At 39.0% G+C, this 27,353-nt stretch overlaps 2 protein-coding genes across 3 annotated transcripts in view; one reads left to right on the top strand and one right to left on the bottom strand.

Annotated features, from left to right (window-relative positions):
* The window catches only part of ryr3 (ryanodine receptor 3), a 147,486-nt gene extending 146,173 nt beyond the window's left edge, over nt 1-1,313 (top strand). For both annotated transcript variants that reach the window (XM_059356626.1, XM_059356625.1), the window contains one exon: nt 988-1,313. In XM_059356626.1, the coding sequence (XP_059212609.1) occupies nt 988-1,083 (96 nt within the window). In that variant the 3' untranslated portion in view covers nt 1,084-1,313. The remainder of the gene's footprint in view (nt 1-987) is intronic.
* Nucleotides 1,314-1,996: 683 nt separating this feature from the next.
* The window catches only part of aven (apoptosis, caspase activation inhibitor), a 40,945-nt gene continuing 15,588 nt past the window's right edge, over nt 1,997-27,353 (bottom strand). Inside the window, exons 3-6 of the mRNA XM_059356628.1 lie at nt 5,582-5,652; nt 3,996-4,091; nt 3,583-3,901; nt 1,997-2,644 (exon numbers count right to left, since the gene is read on the bottom strand). Coding sequence (XP_059212611.1) covers nt 2,490-2,644; nt 3,583-3,901; nt 3,996-4,091; nt 5,582-5,652 — 641 coding nt within the window. The 3' untranslated portion in view covers nt 1,997-2,489. The remainder of the gene's footprint in view (nt 2,645-3,582; nt 3,902-3,995; nt 4,092-5,581; nt 5,653-27,353) is intronic.

Raw genomic sequence — 27,353 nt, 5'->3', positions numbered from 1 at the left:
TTTTTTCAGCATTTTAGGCATTTTGAAATTTGACCATTTCTGACAAAAATCGACATGCTATATAGTATGACTTTTTTTATGAGGGGGTCATTTTTGGACGTCATAATATGGTGTTTTTTTGCTATTTTTTGGGTAAGCTTTACTACCACATTTATCAACAGACTATAACTGACCAATTTTAAGCATTTTTAATCATTTTAAAAATTGACATGCCATATAGTATGACTTTTTTTAGAGGGGGTTATTTTTGGACATCCCAAAATATGGAGTTTTTCTGTCATTTCTAGCCATATTTCGCTCTATTATGTATCAACGGACCATGATTGACCAATGTTAAGCATTTTTAGTCATTTTAAAATTTTACCAATTTTGACAAAATATAGTATGACTTTTTCTGAGGGGGTCATTTTTTGGACATCCAATAATGTGTTTTTTCCCCGCTATTTTTGGACAAGCCTTACTACAGCATGTATCAACAGACTATAATTGACCAATTTTAAGCATTTTTAGTCATTTTAAAAATTGACCATTTTTGACATCATAATATGGTGTTTTTCTGTAAATTCTGGCCATATTATGCTCTATTATGTATCAACAGAACATAATTGACCCATGTTTAGTATTTTTAGGCATTTTAAAATTTGACCAATTTTGACAACAATTGACATGCTATAGTATGACTTTTTTATTGAGCGGGTTATTTATGGACATCCCATAATATGGTGTTTTTCGCCATTTTTGAAGAAAATATACTATTACATGTATCAACAGACTATAATTGACCCATTTTAAGCATTTTTAGACATTTAAAAATTTGACAATTTTTGACAAAAATTGACATACATACATATAATTGACATTTGTTTCCGTCTTAGTTTTTGCCAGTCATAAATAGTAATCTGAAGTTAACGTATGAAATTGGTGGAGTGCTTCATTAAACTTTATTCATTGATCCACATCATCACGGCTGTTCTTTTGCCCCTCCAGGAGTCGTATGTGTGGAAGATGTACCAGGAGAGATGCTGGGACTTCTTCCCCACTGGAGACTGCTTCCGTAAGCAATACGAGGACCAGTTGGGTTAAAGAGGGCCAGCCTTGTGTCGTGCCCCTAAACACGCCTCTCTACTTTCCTTCAATCTGAAAGAGACACTGAACTTGACTTCACCCTGTTAACAGAACATGAACACTCTTTGGACTTTCTCTGCTGCCATGGTGTCGAGAAAAAAAAAATTCATTCTGAATTCAGATACACAAATAATTTCAAGGAAATGATTTTAAGACGAACGACTGATGATTGGACATTCGGGTTTGTGCATCCAAGTCCTCTTCCTCGTTGCCGAGAAATAGTCACTTGCCACGACGCCTCTTTTATGCAAATTCTTCTTTTGATTCTGATTCACATTGCCTTTTCACTTGCTTAACCCCAACCTGTTGCACAATTTGTTGTGTGTAGACATTTGATACATGTGAAGGGTTACAGCATGACAACTGAATGTCTGAATATGCACAATTTCTAGATTAATGCCAGGATGTTTGTGTCACTTGTTACCAAACCAACTGAATGGATGTGTGCTGCTAGAATCGATCACTGTTGATCCGGTTAACATCATATGACATAAGTGAGACCTGATCTGCCTTTTCAAATTCTGTCCGATGAAATGAAGATGGTTCTTCCAGGACCAGAGACGACTCACTTTAGGTGTTTATCAAGTGCCGATGTGCCTTACGAGAAACTATGCAAAAAAAAATTATCATTTTTGTCCCTCCTGACACAAGCAGTGCTCTAGCTCTGGATTAGTTATAAGCAGATTTAGCTCAAGCTAGTTTTGTGGCTTTTAAATTATAAAGAAAACATTTGTTGTATAAAATCTAGATGATCCTTGTGTAAATGTTGCTTAGTTTGGTTTAGTTTCTAAGCTGTGGTGTCCTGCCCGCCTGCACTTCTCTCCACAGTAGAAGAGCCCCCAAACAGGAAAATGAAAAAAAAAAAAAAAAACTTGGTTCAAAGATTTATTGATGACAACATGGTTAACTGCTATTGTATGGCCATTTGTATGTATGTAGTAGCTTTGGTAAACTGCATTTCTTTTGACGAGGGGGAGGAAATGAATAAAGTAAGTGATGCAATAAAGCAATGTTTCATTCATCCGTGCCTGGTGCAGTTGTGATCCCTCTGACGGCGACACTAGTGTAGTGTGTACCTTTCACAAGGAACAGAGGATTCTTTCTCTGAAACACGAAGTGCAGCGGGAACATTTTGACACATTATCACAAATACGTGCTGTCCTGTCTCTTCACCTTTAAACATACTGTCTCTCATTCAGCCCTGGAAACTAATGAACAAATAACTTGACACCTGCTTTTTAATTGGCAAAAAAAAGCAGATGCAAAGGTGAAAGAAACATCCAACTTTCATGTCCTTTATAATTGGATTCAAGGCTGAATGTGAACACCAAACTCCTTCATCAGTTCTATTTGTGGGTTGATGGTCAGGAGATCATGCTGTCGAGCCAGTCCTCCAGGTCCTCTTCTGTCACTTCCTGCTTGACAGAACAAGACTTGGGAGGTGTGACATCTTTGTGTTTTACCTCCTCCATCTTCTCCTCCATCACCTCTGGTACCACCTCCTTCATTTCCTCACCAGCTGCAGATGAAAAGAAAACACGGTGGGTAAAAAACTGACTCTTGGGCTCCTTCTCAGTTCTCTTATTTTATCTCTCCTCAACCCTCGATTGAACCGGAAGTTGTTCTGGTGCGCCATCTTGACGACCATCCCAAAACTCTGATTTTTGCTCGGATGATCGAGGATTGAGAAGGGATATCAGAGGAGCTATGATCAAGTATAATTTGGCCATTTCTAGGTTGTTGTTGTTTTTGTTTTTTTTAAGGCATTTTAATATTTGACCATTTTCGACACAAAAATCGACTGTTGACTTTTTTCAGTTCTTGGACATTCTATGATATGGTGTTTTTCTGTCATTTCTGTCCATATTATGCTCTAATATGTATCAATAGATATAAAAAACTGACATGCAGACGTTTTTTGAGGGGGTAATTTTTGGACATTTCCATATGGTGTTTTTCTGTAAATTCTGGCCATATGCTCTTATGCTCTATTATGTATCAAAAGACTATTATTGATCCATTTTAAGCATTTTTTGGCTTTTTAAAATTTGACCGTTTTTGATAGAAAACAACAAATTATCATAGTATGTCGAGAAAAGTAGAAAAAAAGTGAAGATTGGCCAAAAATGCCCCGTAAAAAAACACAGTAAAATAGCACACTGAGCATGGTAATAGTATAGTATGTCCAGAAATATCTAAAAAAAAACAAAAAAAACACAAACACCAATTTCAGCAAGTCCAAAAAAAAACCCAACCAAACTCCATGGTATAGCATGTCCAAACATGTCTTGATGAATTAAAAAACAGCATATATAGTTTATGAAAAATGTCAGTTTCTCTTCCAATTTGCATCAAAAATGTCATAGTATACTATGTCATCAAAAATTCCATGAAAGAAATGTCAGTATAGTCATAATTTAAAAAAAAAAAAAAAATTTTCCGAAATATTGAGCTCACCTTTCTCTGTAACGGCAGCCTCCTCAACCCTGACGGAGCAGCTTCCTGCTCCTGGGACTGGTTTCTGTAAACTGAGCAGCAGGTCCAGCTCTTCATCACCTCCATCACCTCCATCACCTCCATCACCTCCATCACCCGCCAGCGGCTCTGCAGCGGCCGAGGAAACCCGTGAGTCGGACCCCGAGGCCGGCTTTGTAGCTGAGGGGACCTTCTGGTCGGTGCTGAGGACTTTTAGAGCTGCAGTCGGAGGAGTGAATGTTTTGGGCGGCTCCTGTTTCGGGGCGATGGTCATAGTGGGCAGCTCCACTGGTGTGGAGACCTGAAACAGAATCAGAGTAAATAAATAAACCTAAAGTTTGTGATTAGTTGGAGCAGTTGGAGCAGTTGTTGCGGTGCAGGAGCTGCAGGTCTACCTGAAGCAGCTCGGCCTCCAGGTTGAGTCTCTGGTGGAGAGGAACCTGTTGGAGGCTCTGTGCGAGCGCTGGGAGGTCCACAAACCCTGCAAACATCTGGAGAGGAAACAAGAAGACACACTGAAATGATTTTGTTTCTACAAGTTTCTAGTTCTATCATTACATGTTTTAACCCTTTGGTGTTTTGGCCTATTGTGGCCATTTTTGACTTATTCAAATTGAATAAATGTTTGCTAGAACATGGCATCATTTTTTTCCAGCACAGCATCACCTATTTGGCCTGATAATAATTTTATCACTTTTACTTACTGGATCAACATTTTGAACTCAAAAAACAAAACAAAAAAACAACATAAAAATGTATTTATTTATTTATTTTTTACTTTCAAAACACTCATGCTCAATGAAGAATTTTAAATATTGCAACACATGCAATTGCTGAACACAGGTTATTTAATGTAATTTTATTATACAGTTATGGGGAAAAAAATATTAGACCACCCTTGTTTTCTTCACTTTATTGTTCAATTAAATGCCTGGTACAACTAAACATTACATTTGTTTGGACAAATATATTGATAACAACAAAATGGCTCATAAGAGTTTAATTTAATAGCTGCTATCTAGACATTTTCCATGTTTTTTTTTGATAATAACCAAAATCATTATCAAGAAAACCATGGAAAATGGCTAGATATCAGCTCTTAAATTAAACTTTTATGAGCTATGTTTGTTATTATATTAAACAAATGTACCTTTAGTTGTACCAGGCACTAAAATAAGAAATCAACATTTTGAACCCAAAAAAACACATAAAATGGATTTTGAATTTATTTATTTTTTTACTTTCAAAAACATACTCATGCTCAATGAAGAATTTTAAATATTGCAAATTTGAACGTAGGTTATTTAATGTAATATATTGTTGTTATTATACACGATTGGAACGTTCACAAGCGACCAAACAAACTCTAACCAAAGTTCGATTGAAACAGACTAAACTTTGGGTTGTGAAAGCATCCTTAGAAATACAAGCTGATTAATGGAATACCATTCGTTTTGCAGGTATTTGAATAGCAATTTTCAAATTCTTTTGAGCAAGTTAAATGCATTTATAAAGCGCCTTTTCCGACTGGCAGCACAAAGCGCTTTACAATTCGCCTCTCGCTCACAGACACATTTCACAGCAACACGGGCTGCAGTGTCTCGCTCAAGGACGGCTCGCCTTGCAGATGTGAGGAGCAGAAGATGCAACAAAGGACGACCCATTGACCTCCTGAGCCACAGGTCTGAATCAAATGCTTTAATGCACAATAAAGTAATCTGAATGTGATCATCTGAAGGCCTCTTTAGCCGAAAATATCTGTGTGCATTTCATTTTACTCATGAGTTAAAGAGTAAAAGATCCCATTAAAGGCACCAGGTTGTCTGCTTTTTCTTGCTCCGAACAATCGTCTTTTATCTCGTGTTAGTCATCGTGCTTCTAACTGCTGTGTGTTTTCAGTCCGTTTGAGGGATCCATACCTCACAAAGTGGGTTAAATCCATCGGAGACAAAGAAACAGATGGGGTCAAATATAGATTTACCTGACTGGCTGCAGATGAGTCCATCTCCCAGTCTTTTTCTTCTGAAAACCGGAATTGAGTGAAGGAATCTCCTGAGAACGACACACAGAAACAGAGTTTGACACATAACCGCTTCCTGCTGTCTGTTTCAGTTCACATCAAAACACTTCTACACATCCTCTTCACTTTATGCGTTTCACTTAAGACAAAGGCATGCTAGCGAGCGGCCTTCACACCTGTTTGAGTTTATGAGGCAGTGTTTCTCTGTCAATAGCTGCATGTGCTGAGCGAGCATGTGACGCCACTTTGCTTACAAAACATCGACTGGCTGAGAGCTCTCGTAACTACAAAGGCACTGAGGTTGTATAATTAATACGCACAAACAGCAGCAGCAGCAGAGCCACACATTAAGATGGACTCATGGGGATTAACAAACTGTCCAGATGAAACTTGTGCTGCAGAGGGAGACGGTGTATGAGGAGCGCTGAGTCAAAACACGACACATTAACTAGGAGGTGGTAGACGAGGAAGCACAGGGTCAGATGTGAAGCACCACTAGGAGAAGTCCTCATGTTGTGGATGTGACTTTCACCACAACCCAGCAGGAGTGTTGTAGTTCTGGGTGCGATAACAGCATGAATGTGCATAAATTTGAGATGAAGAAGAGAAAGGTTATCTGTGTTCAAACACAGAGAGGAAGAAATGCTTTAATCTACATGATGATAGAACGTTGGTTTAATGTAGTTTAAAGACTGGACGCAAAACACTGTGAAGCTTGTTTGTTTGTACAAAAATGGTTGCAGGTTATTCTCTATTACAGTTTTTTTTTTGCAGTGGAAACAAAAGACATTAACCTTTTTCCCACAATACCCCCCAAAAAAAAGAATTCCCAAAAATATAAATACAGTGCAAATATGAATGACTGTCTCTTCATATGTTGGTGATTTTCACCCTTGCCTCCTCACTCCTTACCCAACTAGTATCCACTGCTGATGAAAAAAAAAAAGAAAAGAAATATATATATATAAATAAAATGTAAAAAAAAAACATATTTTTTATAATTTATAACTTAATATTAACAATAATAATTATTAAATATTTAATATAATACAAATAAATAATTACTTTATTAATGTTTATTTTATGCATTATTTATTTCATTAATTAAAGTAATATAAATTACACAAAAAATATTCAAACAAATTAAATAGTTGAGAACTTAAAATTAAATACTCAATGCTTCAAACAAGATTCATTCAGTCCTCCTATAAGTATTGAGCTCAGGGACATAAAGTGCAAAGCACCATGTACAAATTAACAAATTAACAACCTTTTTGTATGTGTTAATGACAGTAAACTTGCCTTGTGCTGAGGAGGGCAGAATAAAATGTTTTTTTACTGGATCTGGTAAAGGCAAAAAGATTATTTTTGCCAAAATGAATAAGTCATATGAATAAAGTTATTTATTTGGATAAAATATCACTATTTTATGCTTCAATTTTGTATTTTTCTTGACGGAAAACTTCACAAAAAGTCACAGATGACTCATTCAAGGACTGTGAAAACTGGAAATTTTATGATCATTTCTGTTTTACAGATGGTGTTATTTTAGTTATTTAAAAAATAAATAAATGTGCCTTTGAATACGCCGGTGTGTTGTGAGGTTCAGAGGAAGTTATTCACACTGATGCTGAGCTGCAGGTGAAGCCGCTCTGCCACAGTCTGCCACACACAGATGGAGGGTCAGTGGGAGACCTGACGGAGGAGCTGCAGTCAGCCGCAGCCTCTCGTTTTGTTTTATTAAAAGACGCTCGGCCTTTCAGGTGGAGACGCTCGGCGCCATCTGCGGCTGTCCTTGACGGCTCGGCTGTACGGGAAGTGAAAGGGGTCAAGAAGGAGAGGCTGCAGGAGGGCCGGGCCCCCGCTGTCAAACAGGCCCAGGAAACATGATTTATGAATAGAAGCATTATGGAGGTGACAATGACTGCGAGGCGGCGGATCACAGAGGGGAATGGGAATGTCAGCTTTATGTGACGGCTCAGGGGGAGCGGGCCTTTATGTCGGGCTTCTGTTATCACCCACATCCACTGATTTTCAGCCTCACTGCAGAGATCTGAGCGCATAAACCTGCATTTGGTGGACGTGAAATCGAAAATGTTAAACCCTAATTCACAGGACTGCTGTTATCTGAAGCAGACCGCTTGATAAACAATATTCAGAGCGCCTCACCTGCAAATAAGAAACCGGAGAGCCAATAACTCAGAGTCAAGAAAGATCCAATCAGCTGGAAATGATGAGAATGAATGAGTTCTGCTGCAGTGGAATGAAACTCAAATATTTTGTCTTACATCCTATAATAATCACAAACACTTAAACACTGCCAACAAAGAAATATAGGCTAATTAATGTTTTAATTGGCTTCATTAATCTCTCATTTACATTCACTACAGAGACACTGATATCTGTTATGTTAAAGCAGGTTTCAGTTTTTTTGATTGTGACTTCTTAAAACAATGCAAAACATCCACAAAAGGATGCATGTGTTGATGTTCAGTTTATTTGATTTGTTTCCAGTAGAGGGAAAACTATCTAGAAGCGTCAGAAGGAATAACCATTTGTTAATTTGTCTCCTTTGTTGATCCCCAGGGCTGGGACCTCTGAGGCTCACATCTTGTGGGATTCCCCCCAAAAATTGGATGGGAATGGAAATCAATTTAACTATTTATGTTAATAGGACAGGACGTGAAAAACAAAAGGCAATGTAATGGGCGGGATGGCAATCCTGATGATAAATTAGGTCTGTTTTTATATGTAAATATGCACTTCTTATAGGAAGAAATGCCATTAAAAACCCTTAAAACAACAACAGTGGAACAGGAGTAATTCCTCCGGGAAAAGACTGTCTTTTCTTTGTGGGAGTGGGATTGGTCACCTCTAGGATCTACTAAAATTAAAAATGTATAGTAACTCTCAAGTAATCTTCCAGAGCCGTCCTTAATTTTGAATGTTAAATAAATACTCAAAACATTTAATTTGGCTTTTAATATCTAACTTTAAAGAAAGGTGTGTTGGAGTGTATCTCAGTTCATCCAATCTATTTCACACCCGAAGTTTGGACAAAAATTTGGACACTGAATATAAAAAAAAAAATAAACTTCAAATAAATAAATAAATGGACACCACTCTGTGCAGAAGCAGCACTAGGGCTTTAGAGCTTTGGGCTATGAGCTATGCATCGTCTTCACCAAGAAACTGTGTTGCTATGTACCTAAAATAAAGGGATTTTGCTGTGATTTTATTACAATATATCGAACAAAAGGATGCTGATATAACTACAAAATAATGCAGATGTGTAAAAATCTAAATTCATGCTTTGCCAGGTCGGTCTGCAAGACGACAAGCAAACACATTTGAGAATGCTAATTTTTTTAAAGGAGTTCAGGACAATCATGGGTATGTTGACTCACTGTAATACAGCAGTGTGTTTGCAACAATATATAATAACAATGGCGTTATAACTACAACATGAGGCAGATGTGTAAAAAGTCTAAATGCATGCTTTGGTAGATCTGTCAAGCAAATAACTTTTTGCAAACAAAACAAACAAAATGCTTGTTTTCTGAGCAGAGTTTGGATCGATTTGGTGGAGATCTGCACTCTGCTAGTTATTTATGATACTTATTGTTGCCCGATTCTTCTGTCAGTATTATTATAAAAAAAAAATCCAGTTCTTCAGTTTCCTCTAATAGGAACACAGCAGAATGATGCTGCAGAGTCAATTTCTCTTCTACACCATAATCTGTGATTCATCCTGAAGTGCTGGAAAACCAGTGTAATCATGTCATTCAGAGGTTTTTTCTGTTCACTCAAGTGTTAATGGAACAGCTCCAGGACTCAGTGAGAGACTTCCCTGAGGGTTCATCATCTCTCTTGTTGGTTTGTTGTTCCTGGATCTAAACTGAACAACTGTGTGTAAAAAGAGAAATCTACATTGAGGAGAAATTACCCTTCAGCAGTGGCCTCTCACTCTTCTGTTCACTCTTTTTCCGGCTCCTGCTCCTCTCTGTTTAATATCTTCCCAGACCCTAATCCTCCTCTTCCTCCTCTCCTCCTCCTCCTCCTCCTCTGTCTCCTTCAGTCTGTCTCCAACACACAGAACTGCTGACACCGGTGAACTGCCTCCCTCCTACACCTCACAGCCCGGTGTCATCCTGATCTGTGTCCATGGAAATACCAGCGCAGGTAGTTCGCGGAGCGCTGACACAACCATGGCAACAGCTGCCGGTGAGGATGAGAGAAACTTCTGTCAAACCTCCAGAGGACAGAAACGGAGAGGATTGGAGGAGGAGGAGGAAGTGGAGGGGTGTGTGAAGAAAAATGAAAAGAGAGAGCGAAGGAGACTCTTCAGTCCTGCTCGTCCAAACAGATCTGCGAGACTTAAACCCCCTCTCTGCTCTCAGCGGACACGGTTTTAAGTGCATAGTTGCACCAGGAGTCCATCTGAGTGAAAAACAGGTCGATATGTATTTGAAACTGCACTCCGCTAAATAAACACTGCGACTCGGGCTTATTCACACAAATCATATCCTGGTGGGATTAGAGTCGTAACTAGAAAAAAGAGCTGCAACAATGAGCTGAAAAACCCTCTAAAGGCCAAACAGTTTCAGGGCGTTTTTTGCTCCTTTAACTCAAACTAATAGCGTCATTGAAAACCTGTGAAAAAGAGCAGAAAATAACTTACAGGTGACTGGAAGAAACATCTGTTTATCACCTTCACATCGTGCAACACGAAGCCGTCAGGAGACGTGCAAAAGCCTTCAGTGCACTTCTTTTCTCTCATTCAATGAAGCAATTCTCTACAGTTCTGATCAAACTGATGCTGTTGCAGCAACTATGCTAACCTCTTTAGGAACCACAATTAGGCGCGTTTCCATGAAATTGATAATAACCAAAATTATTATCAAGAAAACCATGGAAAAAGGCTAGATATCAGCTCTTAAATTAAACTCTTATCAGCTTTTTTTTCTTGGTATCATTATATATGTGCAATCAAATGTACCTTTAGTTGTACCAGGCATTAAAATGAACAAGACAAGAGAAAACAAGGGTGGTCTAATCATTTTTTACATGACTGTATATTAATGTATGTGAGTATGTTACATAAATACATAGCCAAATAATCATCTAGTGATATTCTCAATAGCTTTAAATGATTCCTTGACCCAGAAAATGTATATTTTGACACCAAGATTGACCTTCTAAGTGGCTCGGAAGATATACAAGTTCTCATAGATTTTACATGGGGGCCATCAGGCTAATTTGGTCCTTTTGTCCGGCCTGTCCCCATTATTTTGCCTGACTAAATCCAGAATCTCAGACTGAAGAGTAACTTTACCAAATTTGTCAGCTTTACCTGGAAACGATCAATTTAACTTCACGATCATTCTGAACCAAGTAATAAACAAGTAATATGTAAATGTAACAAATAATAAAAGTGAAGCTTATAAAGTACAATTAAATGTGACCCATTTTTCAGAATGCATGTATATGACCTATATCAATGTATCTCTGATCGATTAGGAACTGAGTTGGAAATTACGTAAATACATAGCCAAAATGAACATATCTATTTGATCAAATAATCATCTTGTGGTATTCTCAATAGCTTTAAATGATTATTTGACCCAAAAAATGTAGATTTTGACACCATGATTGACCTTCTAAGTGGCTCAGAAGATATATTGCTTCTCATAGATTTTACATGGCGGCCATGAGGCTAATTTGGTGCTTTTGTACGGCGTGCCTCCATTACTTTGCTAAGCCGTCTGACTAAATCTGGTACGTAAATGTTCAGAAGTAGCGCTGAGAGTAGAGGTGTATTTCTTTGGATGTTGGGTTCAATTATAAACAATCTTTATCCGGGATGCAGACTCAAGAGCAACTTTACTAAGTCATCTTTACCTGGAAACGATCAATTTAACTTCACTATTATTCTAAATCAAGCAATAAACAAATAATATGTAAATGTAACAAATAATAAAAGTGAAGCTCATAAAGTTCAATTAAATATTACCCATTTTTCAGAATACATGTATATGACCTATATCAATGTATCTCCGATCGCTTAGGAACTGAGATGGAAATTACATAAATACATTGCCAAAATGAACATATTTATTTGATCAAATAATCATCTAGTGATATTCTCAATAGCTTTAAAAGATTCTTTGACCCAGAAAATGTATATTTTGACACCAAGATTGACTTTCTAAGTCTCTTGGAAGACATAATGGTTCTCATAGATTTTACATGGCAGCCATCAGGCCAATTTGATGCTTTTGTCCGGCTGCCTGACTAAATCTGGCACGTTAACGCTCAAATCAGCGCTGGCGGGTAGAATGCATTTGTTTGGGTGTTGAGTTGAATTATAAACAATCGTCATCCAGGACTCAGACTGAAGAGCAACTTTACCGTATTCGTCATCTTCACCTGGAAACGATCAATTTAACTCCACAAACATTTCCTGTCCTCTTCAGGAATTAGGTTAAATATGAGTGATGCCTTTAATGCCGGTAAAGCTCCTGGCTTCAGCGTGCGGCTGATTAAAGATCAATTCATAGCTCCAATGATTGTCTGAGTGCGTCAGTTGGGCCGGTGAGCCTCGGTGAGTTATTCCACAGTGAATAAACACTGCATTACTCATGCTGTGTGCTAAGTGGCTGGGCTGGCATTGTGTAACTCCTGTATAATGTGGTATCCTGTCTCTTGACATCTTGCTGGCTGAACCCCACATTAACAAATGTGGCTTTCTGCCTGCGACCCCGGCTCTGCTGAGCTATCTATGGCTCGTCCCGCTCTCATCTTTTATATTCGGGCCGTGTTGTGGCTCTCGCCGCTGCCTTTCTGTTCCGCTCGCCGCTTCTCCTGCTACACTCAGCTCCACTCTGCTCTCACCCCTCCGCTGTTCATCCTCACCCCCCTCCCCCCCCTCGCCGCGCTCTGTGAGACTGTCGAGCACTGGCACAGAGTCAGGGCGAAGATAAGACATGCTGGATGTGCAGCGCTGTGCTCTGAACAGGGTGAAGCATCGAGGAAACGCTTCTGAACTGCAACAGAACAACAAAACTGTGTTTAACTTGTCTCGCACCGAACCGGAGCATTAAAACCACACATTTAGGTTTCCTTTATCCTCGTAAGGAGTCCTGAAATAATTAGTTGATGGCCAGAAGGTTGATACAAAACATTTTTTGATATTATCAGTCATCTTTCAAGCAGAAATGTCAAACATGCACAAGTTAAAGCTTCTTTTAAAGTGACAATTTGCAGCAAATGTCTGTTTTTATTCAAGTTTCTTGAAGTCTAAGTTTAAGAAGAAGTATGAAAGCTTTAACTCTTGTGCATCCCTTTACAAAAACTCCCTCTGGTTATCTTCAAGGACCTAAATGTCAAAAAACTGCCAGAAAATTATATGTTGATAAATTTTTTGCACTTTCACCAAATTAAATATTTTAACGAATATCAGTCCTGATCATAACTATCAATTATTCATCCACTTTCAGAATTTCAACCCTTTAAATGTCAGCTTGTTCACATAATGCCAATGTTGTTTTCTTAAGAAAAATACACAGAAAAAAATGTTATTTTTTGTTTAAGTTCTAGGGTTGTTTTTTATATGTCAGTGATTACCAAAAACAAAAGCATAATGGCTCAGTGTGGTGGAAAATAGTAAAAGGGCTCAAGATTGAAACAACCCCAATTCCAAAAAAAGTTGGGTGTTGTTGGGTAAAATGCAGTAAAAAAAAAAAGCAATACAAAGCCAATATATAGCCAGAACATAAATAATTATGTTCAAACTGGTCAACCTTTGTCATTCTCAACTTGATTAATTCTCTTTCTTTTTTATCTATAAAAGGTTAGTCCAAATGAGATTACTGATCTTATTTTCAAGGGAGACCTGGCAAAGACAGCAGCATAAAAGCTACAGACAAAGCAACAATAAATAAAGTAGACATAGAGATATACATTAAAAGTATCAAAATTATTAAAAAATATACAGACAGTGATAAGTACTAATTGAATCATTCACTTATGGCTTTAAAATCAAGCAAATGTCCTCAATTTCAAGTCCTTCTGAAGGCTTATATTTATGTTTTACACAGCGTCACAGCTTTTTTGGAATTGGGGTTGAAGCAGAATGCACGACTTTATGCTGCGATATCAAATATGTTTATTTTAATGGCTTTCAGTGGGAGAATTCTCTTCCTAAGAGTCTAAATGTCTGTATCCTGGACACACAGTTTATTATAAACTTATTATAGGAGCTGAGGTTGAACTTCCATAAATAAAAACCTAAAGAAACTCTTGCCAAGATGTATGCTGTATGCTTTAACACTGCCAAAATGATCTAATAAAAAAGCAAAGAAAGTCCCTAAGGATGCAGAAGACAGCTTGCATGTGGACGGTGCTGCTCAACACGAGGATGCAACTCTACATGTGATTTAGTGTCCCTGCGTCCTGTTTGCCAGAGCATGACGCTGTTGCCCTGTTGGCTGCAGACAGACGCAGCACAAACACCACAGATGCACACCCTTGCTGAGCAAGACACACCTTTAGTCTACAGCTCAGAGCACAGACTGGGAGCGTGAAGCTGCAGCCTGGACCTAACCTTCATTAGCCTCCTCTCTCTCTCTCTCTCTCTCTCTCTCTGTCTCTCTCTCTCTCTCTCTCTCTGACTGGTTGAACAGAAACAGGAGAGACGTGTAAGGAGCAACAGAACCGCTGCTCAGTCTCCACTAACACCTGCGCTGAAATGTTGACATTTTATCTGACTGGAAGAGGAATACACACACTCCCCGCTCCCCCGTTCCTTCTCCATTTAGCTGCAGAGTAATGGCGTGTGATCGGTGAATGATTACTTCTCTTTTAAACCACCTGTCGTGGCAGATCCTCACTCGATAAGAGAGGAGACGAAGCAAAGCGGCTCATAGAAAACTGATCGAGTGTTATTACTGCCGTGACAAATCCCATCTGATAGGTGTTTGGTCGCACTAAGAGGGGGGACAGGATGGAAAATGTAAGAAAAAAAGGTGAAGTGGAAGATAAGAGAGGAGAGATTGAAGGAAGGAATGGATTCAAAGACTTGGGGGAACTTGTTTTTGCGATCCGTGGCGCCGATCCTCTTTCTACAGTACCTCCAGCCCTGTCACGCCTTTTTAACCAAACCAATTAGCCTAAAACGGCACTGCGCTGAAACCCACTATGCATCGATAAATCACTGTCGGCGCTAATTGCAATTAAAATCCTGAGCAAACCAGGCGAGACAATAAAGAGGGCTGAAGCTATTTACTCTTAACTTTTAATGGTGATTGCGTGAGGCTGTGTGTTTATGACAAAGTCGTATCAGAGGAGCTCCAATCCACTCGAGGCCTCGCTCTCATTAGACGTGTGTTTTATGGGCGTGCGGCTCGTTTTCGGAGGTAAGCGGATGCAGCTCGGGCGCTACGTACCTGGGATCCAATCAATCACATTCAAACAAGTGCAGCAGGCATTCATTAATCTCTCGACGCTATTAGGCAACAATACGTGTTGTTTTTCATGTTTTATATTCATTCACAGACTGCTGAGATTGATGGTTGTATGTGGCGAACATACTCAGCACAAACAGAACTCTAAACTACGTCACAATATTAGCCACTTAAATACAGTCATGGAAAAAAAATATTAGACCTCCATTGTTTTCTTCAATTTATTGTTCATTTTAGTGACTGGTACAACTAAAGGCACATTTGTTTGGACTAAGATAGTGATAACAACAAAAATAGCTCATAAGAGTTTAATTTAAAAGCTGATATTTAGACATTTTCCATGTGTTTTTTTTTATATCAACCAAAATCATTATCAAGAAAACCATGTTCACTGTGGTTTGTTGTTGTCTGAACTCATGAACGCTAGTTGGTGCTCCAGTATAATCGGTCCACCTGAAACTCATCCAGTGAGAAACGTTCCGCGGTGAAAAAATAAGTGTGATTAAAATGCGTCGATTTTTTTAACGTGTTAATTTTTGTGTAATTAATTAATCTTAATTAACGCGTTAAAGTCCCGGCCCTACTTTAAACACAATGAATACAAACATCGATGTCAGAGCCAGGCAGCCTATTATCACTCCATCATAGGAAACAAATATGAGATTTTAAAGCTGCCCTCTTCGTGACGCCGTCGAGCTCCAGAATCACAAAGAGAGGTGAGAATGAGTGTGTGCTTTAAGCTCAGGTGGAGCCTCCCGGCGCTGGTCCCTGTGGCTGAAATAACCATCGTTCTTGAGAGTGCTGGGACATCTGGGTCCCTCATTATGAAGATGTAAGGAGCCTCAGCTATTAGGTTAGCAGAGTAAACGAGAAAACAGCTGATGCTGATCAACAAGCGCCAAAAATGGATCAATTTGTTGGAACAAGCAGGCTAAACTGAACCTTTCAAACAGATTAATCAGGACAATTTTAGTCGTTCAATTGTTATTATTCACAGATGAAAGAGTGCTATTCAGATACACTATAAACTGGCAAACTGGTGCATTTCATGAGTGAAACTGATGGGAAAAAAGATTATTTTGTTCTCACAGGCGAAGCTTTACCAGTGTTTTTTCTCTCCTTACAAAAAGGCCTCAAAGGCCAGCGGAAGATAAGAACAATGCACCCACAGGCAGCTAAATAAAGAGCCGAGGATCGCCTTAAATAAGCACTTAACTGCCAGAAAGCATGAATGTTTCAATCCTTTGAAGAGCGGATGAAATGTGACAAGACACCGCAGCGCTTAAATCCAAACAAGATATCAAGAGCAGCCACCCCGGTTTGATCTATTCGATCCAGAAATCCCAAGGTTCCTCTGTTCTTAGTAGTAAATTCATCAGGAGACATTCATAACTGTCTGAGTCTGACTGAGTCATGATGCTGCAGTCTCAAAGACACAAAACACACGCCGCCACCTGCACTCTGTAAGGACACGCTCACAAGACAAATACAGCTCGTAGGAACATTCATTGTGCTCGCGGCTACACAAAGACAATGTGGAAGGATTCTTTTCACCGGCTGAATGAACAAAATACTGTGTCCGAGCCTTCAGTCTTCTGGTGTTTTACAGTCTCACAAAGCTTATAATGATGTCTGCAAACTGCTGGCTGAGCACAGAGGCTGTGGACACTAGAGCTGCGAATCGATTAAATCTATAAGCGAGATTTATCACATGATTGTCCATAGTTAATTGCATCTGAATATTAACTGTTTAAAATGTACCTTAACCCTCCTGTGGTCCTTTTTGACCCCAAATCATTTTCATCATAACATTAATATAGGGTAACTTTCATAGAATTGTTTGAAATTTTAAGCATATGTGCCCCTCTGCATCCTTTATGGATGAAGTCAATTTTAATTTTCTTCATACATTTTTATGTGTTTTATAATTTTTTTTTATAGCACCTGTGGTTCTCTGGGGTCAAAAAGGGGTCAAAAATGACCCCATGACATTGGACAATGTAGGAAAAAAAAAGAAGAATTAGTATTGCTCAATTTTTGTCAAATATACAAAATTTGGCCTCATTTCAAGAGGAAAAAAAAGTAATAAAACCTGAGCATTTTTTTCAATAGTTAAAGTGAAGTTTGGGTCAAACTTATGTTTTGAAAACATTGTACATTTTTGGATGGCAGCAAAAAAAATTAAAAGAATCACACCCATGTTCCTCGGAGTTGCCTTAAAAGGTGAAAAAAAAAAAAGTTCTTAATAATTTTTTTCTATATATCCTAAAACCAGTCTAATGTCATGGGGTCCTTTTTTACCCCTGAGGACCACCAGTGCATAGTCGATGGCAGGACTACACAAGGGTTAAAGGGAGGTACATAAGGGTTTTAATGTTTGTGTCAACATATAGTGGACAAATATGCTTTCTTATTGCACATGTACATAGATTTATTATTGGAAATCAATTACAAATGGAGTAGTTAGAAGGCTGCTGGTGAAAATAATGGCAGAGGGGGGTTTTGGACACAATTTCGACCTGGGGAATCTTAAAATTGCTCAGCAGGACAATCACAAAATCAGGCAGGAACAGACCAAACCCACCAAAAACTGCAGAGCAGTTGACAAGAAAATAATAGCAAGAAACAGAATTAAACTAGAAGAAAAAGTAGCACCTGCAATTGAGCGAGGTCAGAAGGCGAAATAAAAACCAGGTCCCAATGTCTGAGTGCACTGAGTCACAAGAAAACAGCCTCCACAGAACACCGAGAAGTAAAGGAAAACATAAGAGCACAAACACCGACATCGTCACACCTCTGACAAAGAGACAATGAGTCAGCACAGCCACAGGAAACCAAGAGCTGGATACAAGCGTCACACACCTTCACACATACCAATCAGAGACAGTTAGCCTCCAACACCTGCCCAAACCCTTAGCTGATGAAGCCACAGGCCTCACTGACTGCTGACTGAAGCCAATAGCGCAACGATCGTTATCTGTCCCAACTCTTCCGCTACTTGTTCGGTCTTCATACGAGTTTATCTTCACTACAGTGGTGGTTATTTAATGTGGATATTTGTCCTCCACAATGTAAATTGGCAGCAACACAAACTAGATATCTTGGGGCTAACAGGACTGTGTGCTCGCTGTCACTTGCATCTCCATAATCAAACAAACCGCCAATAAAGTTGGAGACAGTTAGAGACGCTGGCAGAGCAGAGTGAAGTCTTGGCGAAGAGAGCATTTGTGAAACAATTATTGTAATGAAATGAGCTGGTTCTACCATGGAGATGTGATGGACGGCCAGCTTGAACATAGTAGATATTGTTACTGTTGTCTGTTATCTGGTTGAATTGCCTGGTTAGAGACACTTACATTTATTTTAGATATCATTAATTAAACTTACCATAATTTCTGTTCCCTACAGCCATTAACAGTGCAAACTCAAGAGCCTCACAAGCTTTTTTACCAGTGGTTTTGTGGGGTTTGTACTCCAATATCATATATATATATATATATATATATATATATATATATATATATATATATATATATATATATATATATATATATATATATATATATATATATATATATATATATAGAGAGAGAGAGAGAGAGAGAGAGAGAGAGAGAGAGAGAGAGAGAGAGAGAGAGAGAGAGAGAGAGAGAGAGAGAGAGAGGGCAAATTCTAGATGTAATTTAGTATATTTGACATGCAGAAAGTCACATATCAACAGCATGGTAGTGTAATAAGGATGTGATGTTTGTGGGCGTTCCCATAAATACAGACTATATCTATTCAAGGCAATATTACATTATCACTTTGACAGCCATATTTACAACCCAGTACAAAATATATTCAATTTACAATGCTGTAAAACGGAGAAAACCAGCAAATTTTAACATATTTTAGGCTTCAGTCTTGGAATGTTTGGGATCTTTGTTGATGGAGTAATTGTTTCAGCACAAAGCCTCTATAAATAAACCCGGGACAGACCAAAGCTGGAGGACGATGCTGATCACAGCTTCATGCAGTTGAGTAAGACCCTTCTGTTAACGTAGCGGGGGTGTCAAAGAAGAGGGCTCAGGCAAAAATATAAAAAAGTTGAACCTGGCTCAAATTCTGCTGGACTGCAACACGTCGTCATGCAGCCAGGTGCTGCGTTGGCCAATCAAAAAAGTGCAAGAGGGGGATTACTTTGCACCATGACTACGCAGACTACAAGCCTTCAAACCCATGAATCTGTTGGTCCGACTGCACTCTCAGGATCGGATTTTATTGTCTGCAGAGAACACCAGCCGTTGCTTTAACTCTGGGGTTTTAAAAATCTGAGACTGAGAGAGGGAGACGCCCCCTCACACAAGCCTGAGTTTACTTTTTACAATTCCTGGATGCCTGTGGGATCATGATTAATTTATTTGATTCCATAGAACCTCCATAATTGAGCAAAGAAAGCTTTATATTGCGGTCTTACATAACTTCAGACTCCTTCAAATACATAAAAAAAGGTCTGTCCTAAGGTATTTATTAGTTTCTCACTCTGGGAAATTGGGAAAAACAGAAACTTTCCTTAAAACTTCTGTATCTCTTAAATATTTCTTTAACCAAATCGCTCACATAAAGGCTTTTCCGTGTGATCTTCTTGACTAATATAATAACTAATGTAATACTTTTCACTTCTGTTCACTTAACCTTCCCTGAAACAGTTTGGAGCCCCCCTGGAGAGGCCCGCCTCTCACTTTGAACTGTACTGACATGTACTCTGATACAGACAGAAATCTAAAAATGAAATAATCAGTAACTATGACAGTAGCTTCATTTTATGTCAATTGACGAATCAAATAATCAACTTTGCAGCTCTACTAAGCAGATATGTATGAAACATCTTTCACAGAGGTACAGTTATAAAAACAAAGCCCTTCTGCCAAAACTGTTTGGCTTAAATGCTGCAATCACAAAAACACACTGGTCAAAATAAAGCCCCTCAAATTACACATCCAGAGCTGCAGCATTGTGGGAATCAACAACTTGAGTCAATAGGTCCTCGAGGACACACAGACATACACAGCATCACACATTATCCAGAAACCAACACACATAAACCGCACCGGTTACGGTATCGACATGTCTCACTAACCGTCTAACAGATGCCATTTGAAGACCATAACAACAACACATCAGTTGATCCAAACAATGATGTGAGAGCCCTTTTTTCGTTTTGATTCATAGAAGTAATGGATGCATCAGTGTTTTCATGGACTTATTGACCAGTTTACACGCCCACATGGCACACATGGACACTTGGCAGCCACAGAGGGGTCAGAGGTCTCGGCCTGTGGAGAAAGGACTAATCGAAGGCAGTAATTCAACGTGTCTGTCTCTGTCCTCGACTTCTGTTGCTCATGTGTTTTCCTTTGGATTGTAGGATGGACCTTTAGTAAATACAGGGGAGGAAGTAACACAATGAATTTACTCTGATTACTGTTTGAAAGTAAGGTTGTTTTTCTTGCATACTTTTACTTTTTGAAGTTACAGAAAAATTAAGTGATTTTGTTTTCAATTCAATCTTTTTTACATCACGTTTCTCCATGTCACAGCTTTTACAAAGTAGCAACAAAAGTCAGGGTTTGGCAATTTTTCTGGTTAATTAAGGCTTAATTAATGTATATTTATATTTGATAATCAGCTGCATGCAAAGGCTGCATAGTGCCATCTATAGAAAATTAATTCAATGTTTGTTTCAGCCACAGTGACGTGGTGATGTTCTGCTAGTATGTGCACTGAAATTTAACGCAATTAAACCAAAGTATTACAGATCATCAGGTCTGATACTCCTGATACAACTTTTTTTTTTTTTTTTTAAATGCATTAACATGGGCTGTCTGTCCATCCTGTCCATTTTGGAGGTCAGGTTTTTTTTACTTTTAAGATGATAGATGCTGAAGTGATGACATTTTATATCCATAAGGTCAGCTTTGTTGTGGCACTATGTGTGTTTTTCATAATGTTTTGATAAAACACTTTTCTGGCTGTTATTTGACGCCACAACTTAGAAACAGAAGGCCAGATTGTGACCATATTTCAAATGTGGTTGGATACTGAATTGGTGACACCAATCTTGGGTGCTTGTATAGATCTTTGGTGATGTCTGGTTAAAGGTATGTGCGAAGCATTTAAAGCTTTTTTCCCAGTAAGGCATGGTCTAATGTCATGGCTACATCTGAAGAGTCATGGAGACATGGATGTAAAATTACAATTAAACTAGTTGGTGGAGGCATACAGCTGCAAGGTGGCAAGTTTTATCCAATATTAACACAAGTTATTACAAGATATTCTCGTACTCTTTCCATCACTGGGTAAATGACTAAGAAAAATTATACAAAATTAATAAATTCTACCAGCCTCCAATAGAAGACCAATTCCCTGAAGACAGTCTTGCCGAGATGCTGTGAGGCACAAATGTGTTTCAGTTGGAGCTTTTAATGACTCTGGTTCATCTTGGTTCCCATAAACTGCAGACTGAGGTCACATTCATATTCGAAGGCAGGCTCTTAGGGACTTGAGAGGAACAAGAGATATGAGTAATTGGACCAGTTCAACATGCGACAATTACAGAAGCCAATATGTCTTTCATATGATATTAATCCCTTATGATCTATATTGGACTGAAAAATATTTCAATGTACTAAAAGCAGTTCTAACTCATTCCAATGCTACCTGAAGCAAGGGTCATCTTGGTGTGCTAATGACAGCAACGACTGTCGACAGAGAATTGGGTGTGCACTGTTTGGTGTTTGTTTGAATAAAGACCGTTTGACTGCTGACAAATGTTACGTTCGGTTGGTCACAGCTAATGAGCAGCCCGAGTTGACATTAAATGCAAAAAAATGTCGAGGCAGGAAAGCTTTATGTGCCATTATTATCAGCACCTCCATTGTTATTTACCACAAGACAAGCAACACAGTGTGGGAGGTGTGAAGCACGCAAAGCAATTATCTTTAATTGAGGCAGAGAATCACACCATTAAATGACTAATTTGGTTTTTCTTTCTAAACCGCAGTCATTTCAAATAATTGGCTCAGCTTTGGGAATTAAAGGTTACTTGGCAATGTAGCTCTGACACAATTATTTATCATCTCTGGACAAAAATCAATAGTGATCTTCAATATCAATATTTTGACAGCTTTAAAGACTGTGCACAGATAACAAGAGTAGGTTCACTGATGCTTTGGGTTAGAGGGTTAAAAGGGACTTTTTATTACTTACGTATACTAAAAGGCTTCTCACTGACTGTTCCACAACCAGGTGGATGACACATTGCTCCTGCTAAATCTGAGGTTCAACAATCAATCAATGCCTTCTTTATAGCTCCATAGCATGAGCTGAGCGACACGACAAGTTTTGGTCTTGTTTTTTAAAAATGGGAACCACCACTCCACCTCAAACCTACAAGTCTCTTGCCTCTTTAGTATCATACTGACGTAAACTACACGACCCTCAAAACATCGAAAATCTTTAGCATATCACGCCATATCTTGACCACTAGCACGCCTTCCGAATATGCCTTTTCCACAAACCATTACCAGCTAAGGTAAGGACTTCTTCAAAGTGCTCCTTTTCATGAAAGACCACAATCAAGATCTGAAGTTCTCGTCTTGACAACTTGGACATGGACCTGCCTCCATTTTCGGACACATCTGAGGGTTTGAGTCCAACTAAACACCATGGACTCCACAAACTCATACCATAATGTGGTTTTTGCTTCCATCACCACAGAATCTAAGTCTAATCTTGCCTATTTAAAGCTGTATACTTTGTCTTTCAAATTCATGGTCTTAACTGTTGGTGTCTCATGTTGATTACCTACAGATTACCTTTTATACATTTTAAATCTAGTTTGATGTTAAGTCACATACTGGACTGGACCACAATACAGAATATTACCACCAGGTGTCGACTTGACACAGCAGCGGCTCCTGATTGAAACATAATGAGACTGACAGCCGATGAATGAGAGTTTAGCCGCTTGGTAATGCACCTCTAAGCTGGTTTGCCAACAACCATCTCATTTGTTGGCTTAAAATCCAAAATGTTGGCATGTTGGCCGGTTTCAGGGAGAGACTAACTGCCCTGTCTCATCTCATCAGGACAAAACACACTTGTTGAACTTTCTAGTAAACGAACAATGTAGCATGAAATATGATGTCAGACATTATTTTAATCACATGTTGCCTATTACTAATGCAAAACAAGTAGGATTTTGCACTGTGAGTGTTGTCGGCTGTCTACTTTTTAATTGTCAGAACACGTCATAATGACAAATGCCGGTTCAACCAGTTTGTATAAAATCAAACCAGTTAAAAGTTGTACTCTTGAATTGACCGGCAAAACTGGAAACCCATCTCTACTGAGCATTTGACACAAAAATACACAACACCACTTGGGTTCAGATCAGTGGGGACATTCTTCCCAAACCCTCCAATCCAAGGCCTCATGCAGAAGCACTAAGAGAGCCAGATACTCTCTGCAACTCTTCATCATATTGTACTTTTTTCTCGAAAAACTTCAACAAAGAGGCACTTAACTGGGCGGCAAAGAAAGCCTAAAGAGTTCTCAAACTGTAAGCAACTTTAAGTGAACTAAAATCCTGCACCAGAGCCTAAAGACTCAGACAACAAAAGAAAGAGGCTGAGAAAAGTCAATGCTAAAAGAATCAAAGGCTTTCATTCTCTTTTTTGTCTTTTGGGGAAAAAAATAACAAAACTAAGTCAATTCATAAAATGCAAATGGAATTTCAATATGCAAAATAATCCAGTCTTGAAAGAAACAGACTATTTGTTCTTCATGTTATGTTAATAACACAGCTCATAAATTAATAGCCACTTCATTGTTCTCCCATCAATCATTTAAGCCTTTTTCCACAATAATAGTGGTGGTTAAATGACACAGTGCCGGAGCCCCATGGGTCAGCCGTGTGGGTGGAGGCCTTTGATGTGTCCAATCTACGGAAATCGAGCAATCACAGTATATATGTGCCTCATTACATGAACTCCCTGAGGGATACATCAGACATGCCTCATATCCTTTGTATTGCATTCTCCTGATAATCAATAGCTTGCCTGTGGCTCGGTGGTCCCCGGGAACATGCATGATGTATTCACATGAAAGAAAAACTGTTTCAAAGAAACGCACAGCAGCCCGTCTACTCAACCTGTTCAATCACAGAGTGAGGATGAAACAGCTGTGCTCCTTTCAGGACGTTCGGCCAAGATGTGATTTCTGAAGGAGCCAGAAAAATGGTGGCTCTTCAGAGGGCCCTTCTGCAGGCTCATGGAGCGGGAAGATGATGAGCAACGGTCACCAAACCCTCTATTATAATAATTGCGTAACGGAGCGACAATTTTGCACACCTTTGTTGTCATGAAAAGACAGATTTTATACATGCATGATGTTTCACAATGCAGCAATTAGATCATTAAGAGAGTACAAACCAATGGATCTATTTCTGCCACAGTGTATGACGAAATTGTTTGTTTAGTTCATTTTTTTTAAATATATACATACATATATATATATATATATATATATATATATATATATATATATATAGCCTCTTCTACTCCACCCCTTATTCGGGCAGGTGGTCTTTAAGGGGTGAGTAAGGAGTGGTCTACATCATCTGAAAGCTGGGAACCTGAAGATTAATCTGAGAGGCAGCTCAACGCTGTGTATCAAGCGGTTTTAGTCATAGATCTGTTTTGCTTAAGCGCTTATTGAAATATTTCGAGTGTAAAGCCTTGCAGAGAGATTTTTTACCAGTGAAGAATTTAAAAATAGTCAATAATGGCTCAAAAATACCACATTAAGACACTTGAGGAACATCACAAAAAAAACCATGCTGTGATTTGTTATCAGATTTCTTGCCAAATTGCATTTCTCAGTGATTGGATGGCGAGCACTTCTGTTCTTAAAATTGCTCTGAAACCTTCTTATAGTCACTATACCTAGGAAAGACATGAATGCCTCTGAATGCTTTAGGTCTCTAGTTTGTGGTTGTAAAATTTGAGGCTGTGATTATCCTAGAAGAACAACAGCTCATTTCATAGAGTGAGGTCAAACAAATGGTCTAGCTACAACGAGGAGCCACAGCGCTCCAGTGATACCCAATTTATGCAATTCAAATTCCATAGGTTTATTTTAAGATAAAGCTACTGACAGTGTACAAAGTTATAATATTTTCCAGACTCAATTTCACACGACAAATCTTGGCCTAAAGGCTGCTCTGAGAATAGTTAGTTAAGTTGAGTTAAGGTTAATAAACGACCAAATCTAAGCCAAAATGCCATCCGATAACAGCAGCATCCTCACCACTGCTGCTCACCTGTAAGAGGCTTCCTGTCAGGGTGGTTCAGGGTGCTGATGGCATGCTCCGCAACACGTGACGAGCTGTTAGTCTCATTGCGTCAACAGCAGTCAACGAGCTGCCCTGCTTACTAATATGAACAGCTGCTCGTGACTCCAGCAACAAGTAGCACACAGCAGAGAGGCTAAAAGGTGCTTTTAAAAGGAAATCACCAAACACAACCAACAGACAAAACCATGCTGAGAATCTGCTGGTGCATAAAGGGCTGTTATCCACAACTGGTCTCCTGTCAATGGTAGGTCAATCTCTTTTTATTGATCTTTTGCATGTTTCTCCTCATCCTTATACTAATACCCATCTAACTCAACTCATTACTGATGCTGCATGGCTCTGGGGAGGAGGATTCTGCCTCCAGATGTATAGTATTTCTGTAGGTGTAGTACAGCTGGGTGATAAATCAAAATGTTACAGGAAGCAACATTATTGCTCCCTAACCACCCTAATTTTACTCTTATTGATATATTCAATAAATTGATTGCTCTATAGAGATAAAATGACTCAAATGTGGAAGAAATACAGCGAGTTGTTATTTTGAAGTGAAATATAGCATATTTTACTTTTTCCTCTTAATTAATATGTATTAACTACTAAATAGTTAATTTTATTATCATAAACTATGATTTTCTGATTATTCTCATTGCAAACAATAAAAAAAGCTCCACTTTGAGGACAGAGTATCGTATGCAAAGGTGTATTTAATAAGATATGGTTTATTATTCTTTACCAAGGTTAAATGTGGTACTGATTTTAGGTGATATTCCCCAACCATAAGTGGTAATACCTGGCAAAAAAACAGTCTTGCCAGATTTATAAAATATGTTTCTAAATACAGATTAGAAGAAGTACAAAAAAAATCAGAGGGATTGAGGCCCCGTCTACACCTATACAGATATCTGTTTGAATATATTCATTGTCTATATCCTTTCTGCTTCTAACTTCATTTAAATTTCAGCCACTGACAAATTTAATTTATCACTTCAGTGCAGCTACTAATTTTGTTTATTTCCTCTATTTTGCATCTAGTGCACGAAGCCTATCTGAGGAGGGAAGGTCACACCAGCAGACAGGGAAAAGCACGCTCTGAAAAGCACTTACTTTGAGGCCAACAGGGGCAGCTGAGATTTCCTGGCAAACTGATAGCGGTTTATAAACTGCCAATCACCACTGACTGCTTCCCCAGTCACAGCTTTTAACGAGGCTGCACACTTTGGGGATTAACGAAGTGACCATGAGGTGAGACTGTGACAGCGGTTGTGTAAATGCACCCCCCCCCCCCTCTCTGATGAAGACGTACAGCTGTAAGCACTGCAGATGCAAAAAGCAAACAGTCGGCCCTTTCTGACACCCACAGCGACTCCTCCTCCAGCTCCTCCCCTCCTCTGCTCCATCCTACTCCTACACCTCCTCACCTCTTCCTCCCTCTTCTTACATGTTGCTCAGTGCTCGGATACAGGATGAGGCTTCCGGCCATGTGGGAATTTCTCCGAATAGTGGCTCACGGTTGAATCCGCGTGTTGGGTGAGGACATAAGTGCAGCGTGCATCCGAGCGGCCTCATCAGCGAGCAGAAGTCTGGTAGGAGGGCGAAAAAGTCATCCAATCTGTGCAGCCTTGAGGATTCAAAGTCTACGCTTTCCTTGCCAGTGGAGTTGCTCAAATTTTTTTGCAGAACGAGTGAGAACTTTTTTTTTCTGCTTTTCATCGATTTTCAAGTTGGTGGAAAACAAAAAAAGCTCTGATAAGATCTTCCCTTACCTTATTATCACTGCTGAGGACCAGGAGCCGTTTCCGCTAATTCACACTTCTGTGAAATCGAGGCGCCTCAGCTTCTCCGTCACATGGACACTGACACTAAACAGCTG

Source organism: Centropristis striata, chromosome 18, assembly GCF_030273125.1.
Source record: "Centropristis striata isolate RG_2023a ecotype Rhode Island chromosome 18, C.striata_1.0, whole genome shotgun sequence".
Taxonomy (NCBI): domain Eukaryota; kingdom Metazoa; phylum Chordata; class Actinopteri; order Perciformes; family Serranidae; genus Centropristis; species Centropristis striata.
This window is presented reverse-complemented; position numbering and strand designations above follow the sequence as displayed.